Source organism: Lycorma delicatula, chromosome 2 (genome assembly GCF_047948215.1).
Source record: "Lycorma delicatula isolate Av1 chromosome 2, ASM4794821v1, whole genome shotgun sequence".
Taxonomy (NCBI): domain Eukaryota; kingdom Metazoa; phylum Arthropoda; class Insecta; order Hemiptera; family Fulgoridae; genus Lycorma; species Lycorma delicatula.
This window is the reverse complement of record NC_134456.1, coordinates 25,591,444-25,611,282: the sequence shown is the minus strand read 5'-3', so window position 1 is coordinate 25,611,282 and position 19,839 is coordinate 25,591,444. Positions and strand designations below refer to the sequence as shown.

The 19,839-nt window shown below is 26.3% G+C and overlaps 1 protein-coding gene across 2 annotated transcripts in view; it reads left to right on the top strand.

The window, feature by feature from the left end:
• The window catches only part of LOC142320575 (uncharacterized), a 167,293-nt gene that overhangs the window by 134,311 nt on the left and 13,143 nt on the right, over positions 1 to 19,839 (top strand). For both annotated transcript variants that reach the window (XM_075358516.1, XM_075358517.1), the window contains 5 exons: positions 614 to 871; positions 3,929 to 4,218; positions 5,708 to 6,336; positions 7,707 to 7,936; positions 10,940 to 11,176. In XM_075358516.1, coding sequence (XP_075214631.1) covers positions 614 to 871; positions 3,929 to 4,218; positions 5,708 to 6,336; positions 7,707 to 7,936; positions 10,940 to 11,176 — 1,644 coding nt within the window. The remainder of the gene's footprint in view (positions 1 to 613; positions 872 to 3,928; positions 4,219 to 5,707; positions 6,337 to 7,706; positions 7,937 to 10,939; positions 11,177 to 19,839) is intronic.

Below are 19,839 nucleotides of genomic sequence, written 5' to 3'. Positions count from 1 at the left end.
TAAAAAGTTTTACTTTTTTATTTTATTGGTAAAGAAATTGGGAGGTGGTAATTGATTAATTCTGTATTTATATGCAAGTAATTTAATTCCATTTATTATTTGTTTGCTAGTTAGTTTTAGTTTTAAGCTTCATATTTTTATTGATTAACTATCTGTTTTTTCTTTTCTGTATATTACTTATTTTGGATAATTTTACTTAAGGAGGAATTTTAACAGTATTATACTGATTAATCACATTAATGTTGATGTTCTTTAAGATAACATATTAGTTTTTGTTGTAAAAGTTTTTAAGCAGTTTTGTTGAGCTTATTTATTCTTCTGTGCATGAAAAAGGAAATTAGTAAATTAATAAAATATTTGCTTATTTGTTCTTTTGATATTATCTTTCTTTGTGTTCTCTCTTCTGTTTCATTTGTAAAATAGTAGCTTATTTAGTTTTAATTTATTTTTTGCTAACAATGTATAACTTTTTATTAATTTAAAAATAATTTTTATTTATATTATAGGAATATTTCCATATCATTATGGAAACTGTCATGAAATAAAGTAAACTTTCTGATTAAATATTATTTTCCAGTCATGTATAATTTATGTTGTTGGTTATTGGTTACAGATTGAACTTGCTAACTTTGAATTGTTTTCTTCTATACTCCGTGAATTCTCAGTGTCTGTTAGTGACAGACATCCGACACGGGATTGGACTTTGTTAGGTCAGTTTGAAGGAAAGGAAGTAAGAACTGTGCAGAGTTTCAATTTAGATCCTCCTAGTGCATTCGTCAAGTATATTAAGGTTGAATTTCATTCACATTATGGTTCTGAACACTACTGCCCAATTTCTTTGTTTAGGGTGTATGGAACTAGTGAGTTTGAGGTTGGTGGTCATAATAAGATAATCATTATTAAACATTTTATTTATTTATTAAGTTTGACTTTATTAAAAAATCACAGTTTACCTATTTATTAATAGAATATATAATTTATACTATTACTAATAAGAATACAGTTGAAGATAACTTCTTATCTTATTTCTAAAGATATTGGGACCTCACATCACCAGTTGCAATTTTTTATTTTTTTTTACATAAAAAATAAATATTTTTAATTCTGCGAGCTGCATAATTAAAAATACAAAGAATTAAAAATAATTAAATATAAAATATTTTTATAATAAAAGCATAAAATCTATTTCCTTTTATATTGGAAAATAATATAGAATATTTAATTTTTTTTCTACAAGATTTATATATGTAAATATAAAAAAATGAAAATGGCAACTGATGATATAGATCCCATAAAAGTTTTTTTAAAATATAAAGCGATATTATCTTCTGTTGAATTCTGTACTCTGATAATAATATAGTAAATATTATTACCAGATAATATAGTAAATTTTATTATTATTAGATTTGCATTATCAATAGATTTAATGTTAGTAACGGTATGATATTCAAATTATTAATGATAAACAATTGAAACTTGACTAGAAAAAATGGTATTAAAATACACCACCATTTCAACTTCATTCCTTTTTTTATGATATGATTAATTCATCTATGAAAATTGTCATCTTAATCTGTTATTTTATCATATTGTATTGTACTGTAATATATTTATCTCTTTGTACCATAATTCTTATTTCAGTATGTCTTTTACAATTAGTTAATTAAAATTCTCTTTATGTTTGAATTTCCTATGCCAGATAGAAATGTTTGCTTGGTAAAAAAATAATTATGATTGAATCTTAAAAAATTGAGAACAGATAAAAATGATGCCTTTTCAGGAATTAATAAAACCTCTAATTTACTAAGTTACTTATGAAATATTAAAATAAATTGAATTACAAAATTCTTGTGAAATCATTCTGTAAACAATTCTTTATATTGTATATTTACCAGTATTATAAATTAATTATTTTGCGTAAAAGACAGGTTCAATTTGTTTTAATCTGGTGGATGGTTTGCTTTTATGAATTTACAGCAATAAATACAGCAAGTAATTGTATTATAGTAATAAAATTTCATTTAATCTATGCTAGTTATAATTAGGCATAAATACAGTTGTCCTTCTCAAATTATCTGCTCTGAAGCATTTTCTTTAGTTTAACATAATTAAATTCATCTTGCCTCTATTATCACCACATACGTGATTAGTGGAAACTGAATTGCTGCATGGTATGACTACATCAGCAAGATTGTGTTTCTATATATAAAATCTGTTTTTGCAGAATTGATTTTATTTGTTCACATGCTTGCAATAAACCTTAATTCTGCTGGCATTTTTATCAGATTTTTGTAGTAAAATTTTTCTTACCATGTGTGTTGTTTGATAACTTACTATTGAAGATTTAACCTATCATTAAATTTTTGTTAAAATAACAGCTAGAAACAGTAATTTACAATAATTCATTTTTTTTTTTTTTAATCAAAGCAGTCTGTTATAAAACACTTATCTCACTGGCTTTGGGTATTCAGGATATTTTGCATAGTGGAGATATAAATTTTTAGTCTTCTGGCTATCTATTGTGCTTTATTAAGTAGTATGGGATTCTGTTCTACCAATACAAATATTTAACTGTATATACAGTGTTTTATTGAAGATGAATCTTATAAATTAATATTTTTCTTGTGACAATAAACAAAAAAATTTATAGGAGTAGAATTTTAGTATAGCTACATTTGAGAAACTACATAAATTTGTTATGTTTGTTGATAGTGTAATAAATGTCTGTAATAAAATACTAATGTATTTAGACATTTAGATTCTTTCGCTCAGTTTAGTTTGCTTTTTCTTTCATTTATTTAACAGAGATAATTAAAATTGTATTTTATAGTCTTTTTTTATTGTTAGTTTATGTACATTGTTTATAATTTCTTTGCACACACACACACACACACATACATATTATATATATATATATATATTAATAAATTATATATTGAATCCGGTCAAGTACAGAATTAAAGAAACATTCTTACTTTTTTTTACTTTATTTCCTTTACATGCTTTCAGGCATAAGTCCATATTCAGTAATGTTTTCTGATTTATCTTCATTTACATTTACACATATAACTACTACTCAGCACCTTTACACTTTGGTTACTTTTTATATATTTGGTTATTGAGTAAAATATAAGAAATTTTAAACATTTATAGAACATCAAACACTTTTAAAAAAATTTAAAACATTACTAAAATTTACAAAAAATTACATTAAATTTTTTAATTAATTTACCAAAATTCATTTAAAATTTCTTTCAGTGTGTTGTTTTATATAATGTTAATAAAGTACTTAGTATTACATGTACTGAGAAGTATTTTTATAACATTATATAAAACATGTATGAAATTATATATAAAATATATATTAACATTATATAAAACAACATATTGATAGAAATTTTAAATAAATTTTGGTAAATTAGTAAAAAAATTTCGTCAATTTTAGTAGATGTTTTAAATTTTTCAAAAAGTGTTTGACTGAACAAATTTATGTTCTGTAAATGTTTAAAATTTCTTATATTTTACTCAGTAACCAAATTTATAAAAAGTAACCAAAGTGTAAAAGTGTTGAATAGTAGTTATATGTGTAAATGTAAATGAACATAAATCAGAAAATATTACTGTGGATGGGCTTATACCTGAAAGCACTATAATGTAAAGGAAATAAAGTTAAAAAAAAAAATGTAAGAATGTTTCTTTAATTCTGTACTTGGTGGATTCAATATATTTATAGAGTTAAAATTTAACGTACAGAGGAATTACGGACTACAAAAAGATTAATTTAATTAAATTGAGATATATATGTATATATATATATATCAACTGTATTTTTATTGAAGATGACTTTCTATTTGTTACTTATTTTCACTATTGAGCAAGATGAAATTTGTCTAATTAAAAAATTAATTTCTGAAATCTTATTTTTCAGGTATTAGATACTGTTGATGAAGCTCATACTGCAACAGTTAGTGTAGATGAAGATGAAGATGATGAGTTTGATGAAGGTGAAAATCTTGAAAAACCAAGGAATTTGTTCACTAGTGCTAGAGATGCAGTACTTAGCATTGTAAAGAGAGCTGCAGAAGTATTGGTGAAAAGAGAAGATGAGTTAGAAGATGGCTCTGGGCAACTTAACACTACAGAGCTACTGTCTCCATTGTGTTCTACACCAGCTTATATTATTGTTTGTGATAATTGTTCTGATGACCATTTCAATAGGTAATACGCCTATCATACCTAAATCTTTCCATAATTTTTTTCTACTTCTATTAAAAAAATTTTGGTATTGTAATTGTAAATTTATTAAAAAGGAAAAAAATATTGTATAAAATACCTAAAATTTTTATTATACACACAGTGCTACCTGCGAATCAAGTACCTTGTGGTTAAAGGTACTTCTTTATTTAAAAATTTTCATTCTATTTTTAATTTCTACTGAGTTTTTCTATTTATTTTTTTAAAGATAATATGTATGTGCTTCAAAAGTTTAAAAATGTATATATTATGATTTAAATGTTAACTTATAAAACTTGTACTATTAACTTTGTAAAACACATTTGACAAAGATTTTGGTAGTACTTCCAATAGACCATTCATATGAAAAAATGAAGATGTATGTTACTTTTTTCTTGTAAAAAATTTTATTTTATCCTAGAAACAAAAGATTATGTGTAAAATAAAAGTGCTGTGGGATGGATTAGGTTATCATAGTGTGCTTTCAACTAGTGTGTAATAACAGGTTATTAAAGAAAAATATATTAAATAAATCTTGCATAAATTTATTATTGATAAGTAGTAAACTCATTAAGTGTAGTTAAATATACACTTGCTGATGAAATTAACTTATCAAATGTAATTGGTGTAATTTACTGATATTGATTTATTATCCAAACCCTTCTAATTTCTCATTTTTGAAAATTCACTTCTTTGCTTACTGTGTGCATTTTTTATGCTTAAATTTATATGCATACAAACCCATCTCTACTGATTTAGAGAATGATTACAGTTGTTTAACTATCTCCATAAAAATAAAGGCTGAATATAATTCTTACAAAAAATTGAATTTTTTGTTTAGATATAGGAAGTCAGTTAACAAAATATACGTTTTCTTAATAAAACGATTTTAATGTTGAGAAAGTATTTTAAATAAAACAAAAATTATGCTACCTTTTTCAAATTCAAATAACTTTCTTCAATCAAACAAATCAAGAGTATCGATATCAAATTGAACATGTCATAAGCATGGTATCTTTTGGGTTGAAATACCCCTTGCCTAAAAATTATCCAACAGATCATAAGAAATGAATGAAAATATTGAATTTGTTTGATCACATTACTTAATAATTCTTACAAATTTACAATATTCATCCTAAAATCCATAATGATCTTACTGATAAATGTGTTTGTTGGTTGTTGATTCTTGTATTAGCTTTGTATTTTCTAATCTTCACTTAAAAAAAAATGTTCTAAGTAACACACAACTACCTTCTAAGTTGGGGAAAAGATGGTATAATTTTAAGTTTTGTACAAGACTATATTATTACATTATTGACATTTGTCATTTTCTCGTATTGTCACTCTTGAGATAGCTCTCAAGAGATTAAGCTCTTGAGATAAAAAAAATTAGTATGTTATATGAAAATATTGAATAAATTTGAAATATATTTTTAAAAGAAAATTATTTTATTTTTTCAAAATTTGTCTACAGGGTACATGAAATCCTGAGTTGTCAAGGAAAGCAGTTAGAAATACTGATGGAATCCAAGTTCATTAGAAATGCAGTATCTAATAGCGATGTCTGCGCTTCTTTAGGCTTAGATCTTAGAACAAGCAGTAGCGGAGCACCTTATCCTTTAAGACCTCGAAGCTCTTATATCACGCAGAATGAACCGAGTCGTTATTTAGGAGCAATATTTTCAGTCGAGACAATTTCAGCTTTATGCAATGTACTTGCCATTACTCAAAGAAGAGTTGTACTTAATATTACGTATGAGTCTTCGGTGGATTCGAATGAAACAGTTAGTGTTGGTCAGACTGATATACCAGTAATACTGGCTGATCCTCCATCTACTTGCTCTCTTGATTCTACAATACCATCATCTGTTCCATATGAGGCACCATCTCTTAACCCTGATTCAGAAGCTGGTGAAATGTTTGCATCTAATTCTCAAATTAAACCTACAAAAACACTAACCACTGAAGAACAGTTATCCATTCCTATTGTTGCACAATCAAGTTCACAAACTAATGTCACTGATCTGAATCAGCTGAATAGCACTGTTGAAAATATTACATCTAATGCCGCCACTTCACAAACTGCTAAAAGTGTTAATGAAGGTATGCAGAAAACTTGTTTAGTGTAATCAGCTTTTATTTTAACAAACTCAACTTTATGTTAGTAAGAATATAAATAAAATAGTAACATTCTGGGGAAGTAATTTTTCTGCTTCCTCATAAATCAAATTAAATTATTATTTAAACTTTTATTAATTTTACTTTTGATACAACTCGCCTAGGGACATATTATAGATTTTGTATTATTTTTACAAACCATTTCATTCATAATAGATAATAGAAACTTTGTTAAAGGCTAAAATAACAGTTGTTATCGAAGCATGGCATTTATGAGTAATTATATCTTTGAAAAATCAAACAAAACAAAATATCATCTTACGATTTATTTTTCACCTACTAAACATTGGCTACTACATTATCAAATTTTTTTTAATCTTAATTGGTATGAAATAATATATGAAAAATCATTTCAGTTCAGCTTTAACATTTTTATAATCTAAGATTCCTTTTATTAAAAAAATAAAAATAAATAAAGGAGTAGATAAAAAAAAATGTCATAAAGGCTTATATTCTTTCTCCTTGAAGTGATTACTCAGTCTATATGAAATGTCCACAGAAATGTAATTTTCCCTTTTTCCAATCAGCTCTTTATCTCTCAAAAGTGCTCCTTCAACTCAAATACCATGAAGTTAGTTTTAAATCAATAGCAATCAGTAAATGTGATAATTAGGTGGAACCCATATTATAATATTCGGTCAGTGCACTCAGATTAGATATAAGGTTTGATGTTTTATATATATATATATATATATTAATTTCTGTTTTGCTTAATGTATTAAAAATAAAAATTATTACAGTTAACAATAAGATCTAAATAAAATTGTCCATAATTGCCTGAAATTAAGTCTTCATAAAAAAAAATTTTAATTTTCCTAAAGGAGAACATGTTATTTTTAAAGTCAAATCAGTTTGGAATACTTTAATACATTTTTGATTAAATACTGCATCAAACTGTATATCTATAATAAAACTCACATTTAGAAAATAAAAAAGTATTTGATGTAGTACCATCTGTACTGCTCAATAAAGTTAACTGTGTGCAAGTTGTGTTGCACTTGAATGCAAGTAAACAAGCATGTGTATGTGTTATTCATGATTTGTTTCTTAAATTCCTCTTAAAAACTTTTCTAGCTAAGAAGTTCAGTCGTTATTGTTTATCCAGAAATCAAAACTATACCAAGAGAGATCTAAAGAAACGTGTATATATACACAATCATTAACTGTTGATCACAGCATTACTAAAACAGTAACAATGTTCCAAATAGATAGTTTTGTAGTTCCAAATGGCAGTAAATTTTTTATGGTTTTTATACTTTGAAATTATAATAATGTATTGGTTGAATTCTATTTAGAAGTAACATCAGGAGAAAGTACGACTGCATCATCAGCAGAAGATGTTGGACTGGAACAGTTGTCTGAGGATACTGCCACAGGAGGTGATGCTATAAGTTTTGACTCTCTCTTCTCAGAATTGGATGAAGCAGATACTGATCCAAGTTCTTCTTCTCAGCCGGCTACTCTTAGTCCACCTCAGCTTTTACAGCGAGAATCAGTCTTAGTGCGTCTTGCTAAAAGAATAAAGGTATTGATTATTAGATTTACTTCATTAGATATACATTGTCTTTATAAATGAATATTATAGGTGGCAAAAAGAATTTTTCATTAGAAAGGATGTGCCTTTTATGAGGTCTGCTTAAAAAATAACCAAAATTATTTTCTCTGGTGCTTAATAGAGATATTTTGAGATGTCCAATTAGCATTATCTAGTGCAGAAATTAAAGAACAATCTCCTACCACCTGGGTGTATCTATAGTGATTAGTTTTTGTGTAGCTTTCATTCAAAGTAGATGTTGTTTAATGTCTTGGGCAATTTTTATGGTGAGTGACATACATGAACAGAGAGTTGCAGTGAGATTTTGTGTTAAGCTTGGCAGAAATTTTACCAAAACACTAAATGATTCAATAGACATATAGAGGTAACCTGAGCCGCACACATTGCTGTGAATGACATATTTTAAAAGTGGTCAAGAATCTACCAGTGACAATGCTTGTCCAGGAAGGCCATCGATGTCAGCAGACTTGTCTACTTGTGTAGTTGAACAATTTAGGAAGTTAAATCGACATTTAAACATTTGCAAGATAGCAGAAGAGATTTGGATTTTATTGATTTCATATTACAAAATACTATTAAAAGATTAGGAATGTATCTTGTTCCCACCAAGTTTTTTCCAGAACTCTGACACAAAAGCTGAAAGATGATTGTGTAGCATCTGTAAGGAACTTTTGAATTATGCAAATTATGATGAAACCTTATTGATAATAACCAGAGACATGCGTTTATGGGTATGATATGAAGATAAAATTTCCCATTGGGTTAGAAAATTACTGAAACCAAACAAAGACAGGTAAAAGTTGTTAAAAAAAAGATGTTGATATTCTTTCTTGGTATCAAAGATGTTATTCACTATGAGTTTCTATCTGGAGGGCAGATAGTCAACTGCCACTACTGTCTAGAAGTCATTGGACATCTCTGCGAGAATGTGAGAAAGAAGGGTTCTTCTGAGCTGTGGTGTGAGAATTCATGGTTCATTCACTATGCATTGCTGCTAATTTGTGACTTACACAAATTTGCTTAGCTTCATATCCACTGTACTCACTCAATCTAGCGTCTGGTTTTTTATTTCAAAAATTAAAATTGCTGTTAAAAGGATAGAGATTTGACTATAAAAGAAAATTCACAAAAAACTGAAAGCTATTTTGAAAAATGCCTTCCAGCTGCTGCTTCTCAAAGTAGAATAGATGGTGGGAAAAGTATGTACTTTGTGAAATAGAGTACTTTGAATTGAGATTAATTGTATAATGCTGTAATTATTCATTTAAAGCTTTTTTTTAGAAAAACTTTGATTATTTTTTAAATAGACCACATATTAATTGACATATCTTCACTGACATCCCCCACATCATGTATCTGGGTAGCTAAGATAGATTTAGTATTAGTAGTTACAGATATTACAATTTCTAAATCCTTTGTAATCAAAATAGAACTCCTTCAAAATCAATACATCCATGTAATATACATTCTGTTCTGTTTTACTAATAATTGAATGTTATGACTGACGTATTATGATGTATTTTCATAATACCCTTTTAGAATTTGTTATTTGTTCCAAAAGGAACTGAAGAAAACATTATCTGCTGATTTTCAACTTCTATTTCTTTGTGAAAAAACACTTGTAAAAAGAAAAATATTTTAATGGTTAACATTTTTTAAAGGTTTAATCAGTGTGAGAAGAGTTACAGTTCCTCACCTCATTTGTGCAGAAAACATAGTACCTTTGATAGAGTTAAAAGCGTATTAAATTTAAATGCAAAGCTGTAATTATTTGAGGTATTTTTTTTTTTAGAACCTCAAGTTAGTATGATAAGAATAAGTTATGAAGAAACTGTATTGTTTGAGCTGGATGTGGTAAGTCAGCATAGTAGATAAATTAAAGAATAAAGAGATAAAACATGATTTGGCTTAACAGTGAAAACAAACGTGTGTAAAAAAGCCATCGTTTGAACCTCAATGACCAAAATTGGAATACAGATCTAATAAAAATTAGTTACTTTTAACCTTGAATGTTGAATGATCAAGGTTTGAACCTTGATCATGTTGAAAAGAAAATGAGATGGTTTCAACATAATTTGTAACTATTAACACACCACCCTGGCTATGATTTCCTGGTTATAAATTAATAATAATTTTAGTAAGTGGTGTAGCATGATTATTATCCTTTTAAAATTATTTTCTCTTAATAAGACCATTCATAAGCTTTCCTGTTGCTTGACATGTTTTTCACTAAGAATAACATAAGAGCATAACCCTAGAGATATGTTTAAAAACTATTTTATAAATGATAATGAAATAATGACGTTGTGAACTGTGTAAGGGACATGAGCATCGGTTTGAGGTCTCCCAAAATGTAGTTCAATAATATATCATTGATCATTCTCAAGTTGTTAGAATATATTATTCATAATCATTTATTATCATATATTAACACTTTACAAGATTATGTTAAGTTTCTCTAAACATGTCTCTACTTAAACTTAAAATTTAATATTTATGCTTGGTTTGACAGGAACAGGCATATTAGCAATAAAAATAGTTACAACAAACTGATTCAGTAAGTTTACTTGATGTGCTTTGTTATTTTTCTTGTACTGGAAGTTTTTGTCACCACTTCCACACAATGGAGTATTGATGCATTATTTACATTGTTTAAATTCTTCTTAATTTTTTATGCAGAATGTGTAGAAAGAAAAAATACCTATTTTTCTTTGGATGTGTGAGTTACATTATTTGACGTATAATTAATAAATGACCTTCAGCTTCTTTGCCAATGTAATTATTAAAACAGTAATAAATTTTTAATTAAATTAAAAAAGTAATGATTAAAAGAACAGTATAATATAATAATAAATTAAGCAGTAATAAATTCCTGTAGATATTGATGACATTTTACTTTAGCTTTTAATATTAATTAAAATCAGGTAATACTAATTTTAATAAATATATTAATTTCAAATTATGATTTTTAAGGCTTTGGAAAGAAATATGTCACTTAGTGGTCAGTACTTAGAAGAGTTATCTCGTCGTTACAAAAGGCAAGTGGAAGAGATGCAGAGGTCATTGACTGACGTCATTGAGGAGAGGAAGAAGGGAGAAGAAAAGGAAGAGCGTCGCAGCCAACAAATTTTACAGCTTACCGAGCAGGTTACAACATTAACGCTAGCAGTACAAGTTTTGACTGAGGAGCGGGACAGTTGGATGGTTAAGGTGCATACTGGATTGCTACCACTCTTTAAACGTATATTTACATTTTAGTTAGTTTGTTAATAATCAATACAAATTTTCAGTTATTATTTAATTACTCCAACAGATTAATAATTTTAATGTGTAATATGAGGCTGATTTAAATTTACAATCTATTTTTTCTCCTTTTTTTTTAATTTTATATTGCCATCGTTAGTTTCTAATTTTTATGGTGTATAAAACTTTTATGAATTAAGTTAAATAATATTATTAAAGTTATTAATGGTTATTAATAAATAAGTATTTACCTATTAGTAGAATTAAGTAATAACCAAAGGAACCATTCCAGTATTTGCATGGTAAATAGCTGCATTGTATCTTTCAAGCTACAGTATAAAATTGGATAATATTAATAAATATGAATTCTTACCATTACGATTTATCAGAGAATAAATGTGCCTCTTTAGTCATTTAATCATTTGGCATTGACTGTAGTCAAGCCCACCATTCCTGTGAGAGTCTTAACTTTTTGTTATTCCTACAGTGGTCTTCTATGTTTATTGTATTCACTCTTAAATTTATATGGAGATAAATAATCAATATCTTGTTCCTGATGTTTTACCACTTTTGCAGATAAATTATTTTGCAGTAATTCCTTTACAGTGCACTTGAAGATTTCTCTTGTTTAAAGCACAAATGCCTGCTGATAAATTTGGTCCTAAAATATATAATTTATTTGTTCAGTAATAAGAACTGTAATATGGTTTTGTTCACAATAAGCCAAAAAAGTATCATTTTTCTCTAAAGCCAAATTGTTTTAAAAATGATTTTTTTTTATAAATCTTATTTAATTTCATTTGCCTTATTACGCAGTAGTTAAAAATGAAATTGATATTTATCATAAAGTAAATTTTAATGAATTGTTATAAATCAACAAAAATATTAATGTTACATTGTTTATTAATTTTTTTTTTTTTGCTTTAAGTTTTTTATCTAAAATATATAAAATTATCACATTGGAGCTAGAATGTGGACTATTTTTGTTTCAAAGCTTATCATAACATTTGGGTTTTAATATATAAAACAGAAAGCCAAATGGTAAAGATGAGTATCTTCCTTTTTTTCCATTTTCATTTACTCTTGACTATGTAATTTTTTCATCTGTTAAAAACAGATAAAATTCCAAAGGATGTATTTATAGATTAGAATTGATTAGACACTAATTTGATTTATTTGATGGTAAGAACACAAATTATATTTATATTTCATGAAAAAGTGAGTACAGAATATTAAATCATTGATTTAAATTAACTGATTAATATATGGATTTGTCTCAATTTGTGCCATTAGTTTCAAGATGTGTTCATTGTTTGCAAGATGTTTTTTATTACTTAATATAGTATTATTTGATGTTAATCTATTTCTAAAGAAAAAGTTGGATTTTTTTTTAGAAATTCACCATTGTTAATAAATTTGTAAGGAATATTATTAGAATCTCTAGGAAAAAATCTGTTAATACAATAGAATACTTTAGAACCACAATATTTTGTCACTAGTGTTACTCAAGAGATGTCAACTAACTTTAATATAACTAAAAATTCTGTGAATAAAGAAAATGCTTGTTATTTATGCATATAAATTGCTTTTGGCATAGCTATTTTTATCGTACTGTGATTATTTTTTTATTTGTTTTTGCATCTTTTGCATGCATATGTGTAAAAGAAAGATACAAATGTTTGATACTATATTGACATAACTGTTGACATAAAAGTACTTAGCAACATTAAGAGAATTAGATTTAAATTTTAAGAGGAGTAGATGGTTAACTTTATCTTACAGGCACTTAGCCACTTAGTTTGGTCATTTTTTGCAATAGAAGTGCTGAAAACGGATTCTGGGTAACAGCTGATCCAGTTTTGATACCTTTTTGAGGAAGAAGAGACTAAGAATAATTATTTCAGTTAAAAAGAGAAGTTACCTCTGATTAAGATAGTTATATATTTTGTCCAGGACCAGTAACAAAAAAATTATTCTTATACTGTCTAAACTACCTTGTCACGTTTGCAAGCCAGTCGATCAAAGTACCAGAACCACATCTTTTTATTTAAATGGAGTAGAACTTACAGTGAATTTAATATTGGGCAATCCTTGTTTATCTTATTTATGATGATCATGTACTTGAAATGATTCAAGTTTACTGGACAGAATAAATACAGTTCAAAATGTTTTAGCAGACTCCATTGTATTAGATACAAAATGACTATTGAGTTAGATTTTACACAAACCTGTTAAAAGGTAACAGTTTAAGTGTGACTGAATCATTCATCCTTGAGCTTTGTCTATTTATATGCATTGCATATTTTTATAAGACAAAATATAGCATTGTTTTATCAAAACTATATTATTGTTTTATTTTTTTTTTAATATCAGTATTACTAAAAACATCAGTATTACTTTAGATATCAGTATTTATAAAAAAAAAGACCTGTAATATATAGGTTGATGAATTATCAGATGATAAATTATTAAGGTTGTACTGTAATTTACAAATGATAAAATACTTCTTTTTTGTCTTATTTATGAGGTTTATTAAGTCCATGTAAAATTTTTTTCTGCCTTCAGTTTATTCTGCTTAAAAGGCTAATATAAGTTATTAAATTATTTTACATTGTCATTGAAATATCAGTTCGGTATTATATTTTGTTTTGTTGAAATGTAAGGTACTTAGTTCATTTGCCACTACATTCATTACTTCATCCGCTTAGGTTTGACAGCAATCGAGGAATAGTTTTAAGACTGTTTAATTAATTGAAGGCTTTTTATTAAGCTGAGTTATGTATTTTTTTTATTAAGGGTTATGAGATTTTTGTAATAATATTGTTTTGTAAGTATCACACTTTAAAGGCTGACATATTTTTTTTATTGTTATGAATGCTTTACTCTTCATTTTATTATTTTGGTTAGTTTGTTTCTTCTTAAAGATTTTTGTTAATTTATTTATTACCTATTATATATTGGTTATTATTCGTAACTAGTATTGTTTGCTGTGCCATGTTTATGTTTTGCTTTGTTTGGTAGATTTTTTTTTTTTATCCATCTATTAGTAAATCCATATGTATTTAATTTTTACTCATTTTTTGTGTTATTTTCTTTTTTGACATTAAGTACTTGCTTAATGACAACAAAAAGGTAAACAGCTAAAAAGTGAGTTAAATTTATGTAAAAGTATTATTTATAAAATTTATTTTATAAGTTATATTATACATAGTGTGAAATAATTTCTTTACATTATCAGTTTTATGTGGGTAAGAAAACATTATAAGTAGCTACAGTATTACGCAAAGGTTTTGTGATGCTTATTTGCCTAAATTTTTCCCTAGGTATGTTCCAATTAGAATTAAAAATTTATTTTATTAGGAATTAAATATACTTTGCCTGTGATATGTATTTATTTGAAATAAATATTTTTTTTATTTGATTGTTGTATTTAATTTGTTAAAAATATCCTAATTTATTTCATATTAAAAAAAAAGCCTGTTAAACTTGTTAAATAAAACATCTTTGTTCATTTTATTTGATGATATTTTTGGATTTCTTGTTAAAAATTGGATTTCTTGTTGAAATTTATAAGTATGCTTCAAGTAAAAATAATAGTAAAAGCTATGTTTGTGAAGTAAGTACTGTTGTATGTTGAATTTTATTAATTCTAATTAAATTTTATTTCTTGAGTTATATTACTTTCATAATTACAGTTATACACCATATATATAAAGATTTGCTTTTAAACTAACACCTCATTGTAACAAATATTTTAAAAAGTACTAAGCATTTTTATCTTTGTAGTTTCCAACTTAGAAGCTAGCAACCAAATGAAGATAATTAAGAACACACTATTCAACATTAAAAAAAAAATCAAGTTTGTAAAATTAAATGTAATTTAATTTTATTTAATTAGTTATTAAATTAAATTAATTATTAAATGTAAATGTTTTTATAACATCTCAGCCTTTAATCCGTATGGTCCAAGGTTCAAGTCCTAGTCAGATTTCAGTGTAATTTATTTTTATGTACTACAAAATTTCCATTCCATATACCCAACCACAAGCTTCAAGATTATGTGCAAAATTAATTATCAGTAAAAAAAGGTACAGCTTCATAAAGCTGTCTGTTTACATTCACAGGCATTCAAAGGTTTTAGTCTAATCCTGAAATAAGCATGTTCATAAGGAATGCTTTTTCATTCATCTCTACTACCCTTAATCTGATGACTTGAATGAACTTTCTTATACATGAATTGTTTATGTTGTAGAGATTTGCCGCTTACTTAAACTGATACACTATAGTTTTTATACCTTACTAATCGGTTAGTGAACCCAAATTTGGGATAGAAATGGTAGACCAGGAATTTAGGTAAATAAAATAAGTTTTTTTTTCTTAAGTCAAATATGTATTTTATATAATAATAATAAATCTTAGATGTTAAGGTATAACATGAGATGCTACTCATTGTGGATTTACTGCTGAGGCACACAATAGAGTGCCAATGCTGTTGAAAATCTTTAAGCCCTTCAGCAGATAAAATCATAGTGTAGCATATTAAATGGTGTATACTTCGTCTGTATTAGATAGATATGGCAAAGATAAAATAGGTTTAAGAGAGTATGGAATGTATAGTAGTTATTTAAATTTAATTATTGAATAATGCAAGATTAAAGAATTTATTTATGTTACTTTGTTATATTTAACAAAATAGTATAAATTATTTCTACCTAAAGATAAAAATTTTTTTACTTTTCCTTATTTTCAATTTTTTTTTTTTTAATGGTCTCATGGAAGCCAGTTAGAAGAAATTCATTCTGGAATAAACAAATCATAGTTCAGACGTATTAATGGTTATAATAAAATACATTTCAATGAAGATGTTTTATTTAAAACACCTTTAATGGATTTTCTTCAGAGATTTTTAATTTTTTTTTATTTGCATTTTGTTGTTTACATGTTAAATAGTTATTCTTAGTGGTTTTTTTAATTTTTGTAACAAGTTTGTCAACAGATTTTATTAAAATTGTTATTTACTTATTTACTGATTGCAGTTTTATAACATTGATTAAATGTTTTTTTTTCACATGCTTATTCATTGATTTAGATGTAATTTATTGCAGAAAAAAATTCATATCATAAATGATCATATTTTTTATCACCAACACCTATCACCTGTTATTTCATTACTTTATTTCATTTTACTTTATATATTATTTTAGATGAAACTATGATTAAAACGCTTCAATTTGGTTGAGTTTGTTATTTTTAAGGAAAACTGAAGTTATTAGATGGTGGTTTAAGAATTAAATTACATTTTACAATTATGTGTGATAATTATGGCTTAAATTTATATTTTATGACTACATGTTTGAATGAAATATATAATTGGAAACAAGGTGTTTATTAATCAAGATGTTTTATGATTTAATTTATCAATAAAACATTGAATTTAGAAGTAATGTAATTAACTTTTCCACAAAATATTTTTGTCAGTATATTCAAGTATGCACGTGGAATAAAATACTAATAGCATGGATATTTTTTATTGTAGTACCATTTTCAGTCAAATTAAATCAATGAATATTGTTTACCAGGTATTTGGTTTTACTTTGATAATTTTTTTTGTATAACCTTTGGCAGGAATACAAAACAAAATGTTACACTTCATTTTATTATTGTTATTTAATTGTGTAATATTTTTAAAAATTGGAAACTTCCTGAGACAAGTGAATGAAACTCTGATAAAAGAATCTTTTCTATTACTTTAGTTAATGTACTGTTAATTTAATAGCATAAACATTGTTAAAAATTCCGTATGAAAAGTAAACTTATAGAAGTTTGTCTGGCTGGAAGATATATTATTTTACGTAAGTTAATGTTTGCTTTCTGATCTTTTTCATTATTATGGAATAGTTTTCAAATATGCATACTTAATCTAATTAAACCAAAAATTAGTGGAGAGTTTATTATTTTTTTAAGCATACATGATTAATTAAAAGAGCTAAAAAAAAATACAATTTAAAAATATATTTATCTAGATATTCTGGAACTCAAATTAACAATATCAGTATTTATCACTGTATTGCATTTGCTTTTATAGCTTTAAAACAGAACTCTGTTTATAAATAAAGCCTATATTTGGAAATTTACGGTTAGGTATTTTGTTAATTTACACCACTTTTCCCATTTATATTTGAGATCTGATCATAATTGTGTTTATCTTGTTACTGTAACAGTAAGCACAATCCGTTAAACATCTGTTTTATGAAGTATGTTATGTAAATTCAAAAGCCTACATATAACACCGTCTAGGAAAATTTGTTAACTGAACCCCTGATGTTAGAGGTCTTAAAATTGATTGCAAAATTGACAGATTGTGGTGGCAATGTTGATATTTTTTAATAATTTTTCAAGCTTCATTTGTTTTCTGTAGTTTATAACTATTCACCATGAAACGCTACACCTCAGCAGTGTTTACAGATCATAAAAATATATTATCAAAATGTGGAATTGGTTAAAATTACATGCACTGTATGACATCTATGATGTGCATAATTGGGCATACAAAAGCACAATTCATCGTTTGGTTAAAAAATGTGAAAAGAATTTTTGCTACTGGACGTCGATACACCAATTCACAAAAGAATTGCAAGGAATAAAGAGATGCTGTTGTAAATGTAAGTGTTTTGTGAAAATTGAAATTTATCCATTTCACACTGTTCACAAGAAATTGGGCCTTTATTCACAAAACATGGCGAATTTTGCATCAATATCTTGGTGTACACCTATGTAAGATTCAATTAACTTTAGAATTAAAGTCATGGGACCATTCTTTGCAAAGACAAATTGCTGATTTAATTCTAGAGCAGCTCACATTGATCCAGATTTTCCCCAAAAAAAAACAAAAAAAAAAAACACCTTTTCAGTTGAGGCTCATTTTGGCTTGATAACTTTGTAAATAAGAAAAATTGCTGTATTTGGTATGATTCCAATCCACAGATGATTCAACAGCAGCCATTACATCTGAAAAAAAAATCACTGTTTGGTGTTGAGTATGGGCTGGTGGGTGGTATCAGTGGGCCATTTTTTTTCTTGAAAATGAGCAAGGAGATGTTACAGTAAATTGTGAACATAATCGAGCTGTTTTATGATTTTTTGATGGAAAATTTGAAAAATATTGATTTGCTTGAAATTGGTTTCAACAGGATGATGTTACAAGTCACAGCTGCTGAAACAATTAAGTTATTGGGTCAAAAGTTTGGAGATTCGTTATTTTCACAAAGTGGTAATCAATTGGTCACTAAGATCATGTGATTTGACTCCCTTATAGACTTTTTTCTGTGGGGTTATGTTAAATAACAAGTCTGTTAAATAACAAACCACTAATAATTGATGACTTGAAAGCAAATATTTGACCCATTATTAATAGAATTCAAGCTGATTTGTGCGAGTCACAACATTTTGTTGATAAGACATGGCTATGCCAAGCAAAGCCATGGAGGTCATGTGAATGATACTACTTCTGAACATAACAAACAATTGAAAATAACCCTTGACCAGGAAGAAACATAAACTAATGTAAAATTGGTTGAATTACACATATGTTTTGTTTTATTGCAATTTTACTTTTTGCACTGAAAATGAAAGATTCTTTATAAGACAATTTAAAATGTTTTGTTATCTAATAAATATTCTAATGAAGTAAAAGTGAGAAATGGTTATCCTTATTTTATTCAGTAGCATTTTAATAAAGCAAAATTCCATATCTTTACTCTTATTAATGAAGACAGTATGTCATTGAACACTCATGCCCATTACATAAGAGCAAATGCCTATTATATATGAGCATTATAAGAGCATGCAACAATAAGAGCTCTTACTTTATTATTTTTCTTTTCTATATATCAAAAGCGCTTTCGAGGAATTCCTTATCATCAGTTGATTAAAATTATTAATTAATTACACTTTAAAACACTAATATAATATTATTACATATATATAACATAATATATGTAGTCAAATAATTAAAAATCTTTATCTTTAAAAAACATTAAATTTTTTTTGTAAACATGTTTGTGGCCAGGCACTAAATACAGACAGTGCTGTATATGTGCTATATATATATATATATATATATATATATATATATATATATTTTAAATCAAATTTGTGATTTTTTTTGTTATGCATGCACTTCCTCACACACATGCATGCATATGTACAGATGTGTCTATATACTCGTATAATTTATATATCTTGCTTACTTTGTGTTTATCTTTTAATGTATGGGCTTTCAAGCATATTTTTTTTTTTATTTACTAACTCCTAAGTAATATGGGTGTATCCCTTTCTGTAATTTCTTCATTACTTAAAGTTGGGCTATGAGCTATTATTATGACTACTATTAACATATATATATATATTTTTTTTTTCAATTGAAAGTTAATTTCATAGTTCATTGTTACGCTGATTACACCGTACAACAAAGTAAATTCTTAAATTTGTTGTCATACACTAAATTCAGCATATGTAATTCAGTTTTTTCCTGCTCATTATTAGGAGTTTAGAGAAGTAAATAGAAGCATGTTATTTATTCACCAGTTTAAAAAATGTTTTTTAGTTTAGAGTTAAGTTGAAGTTTTTAA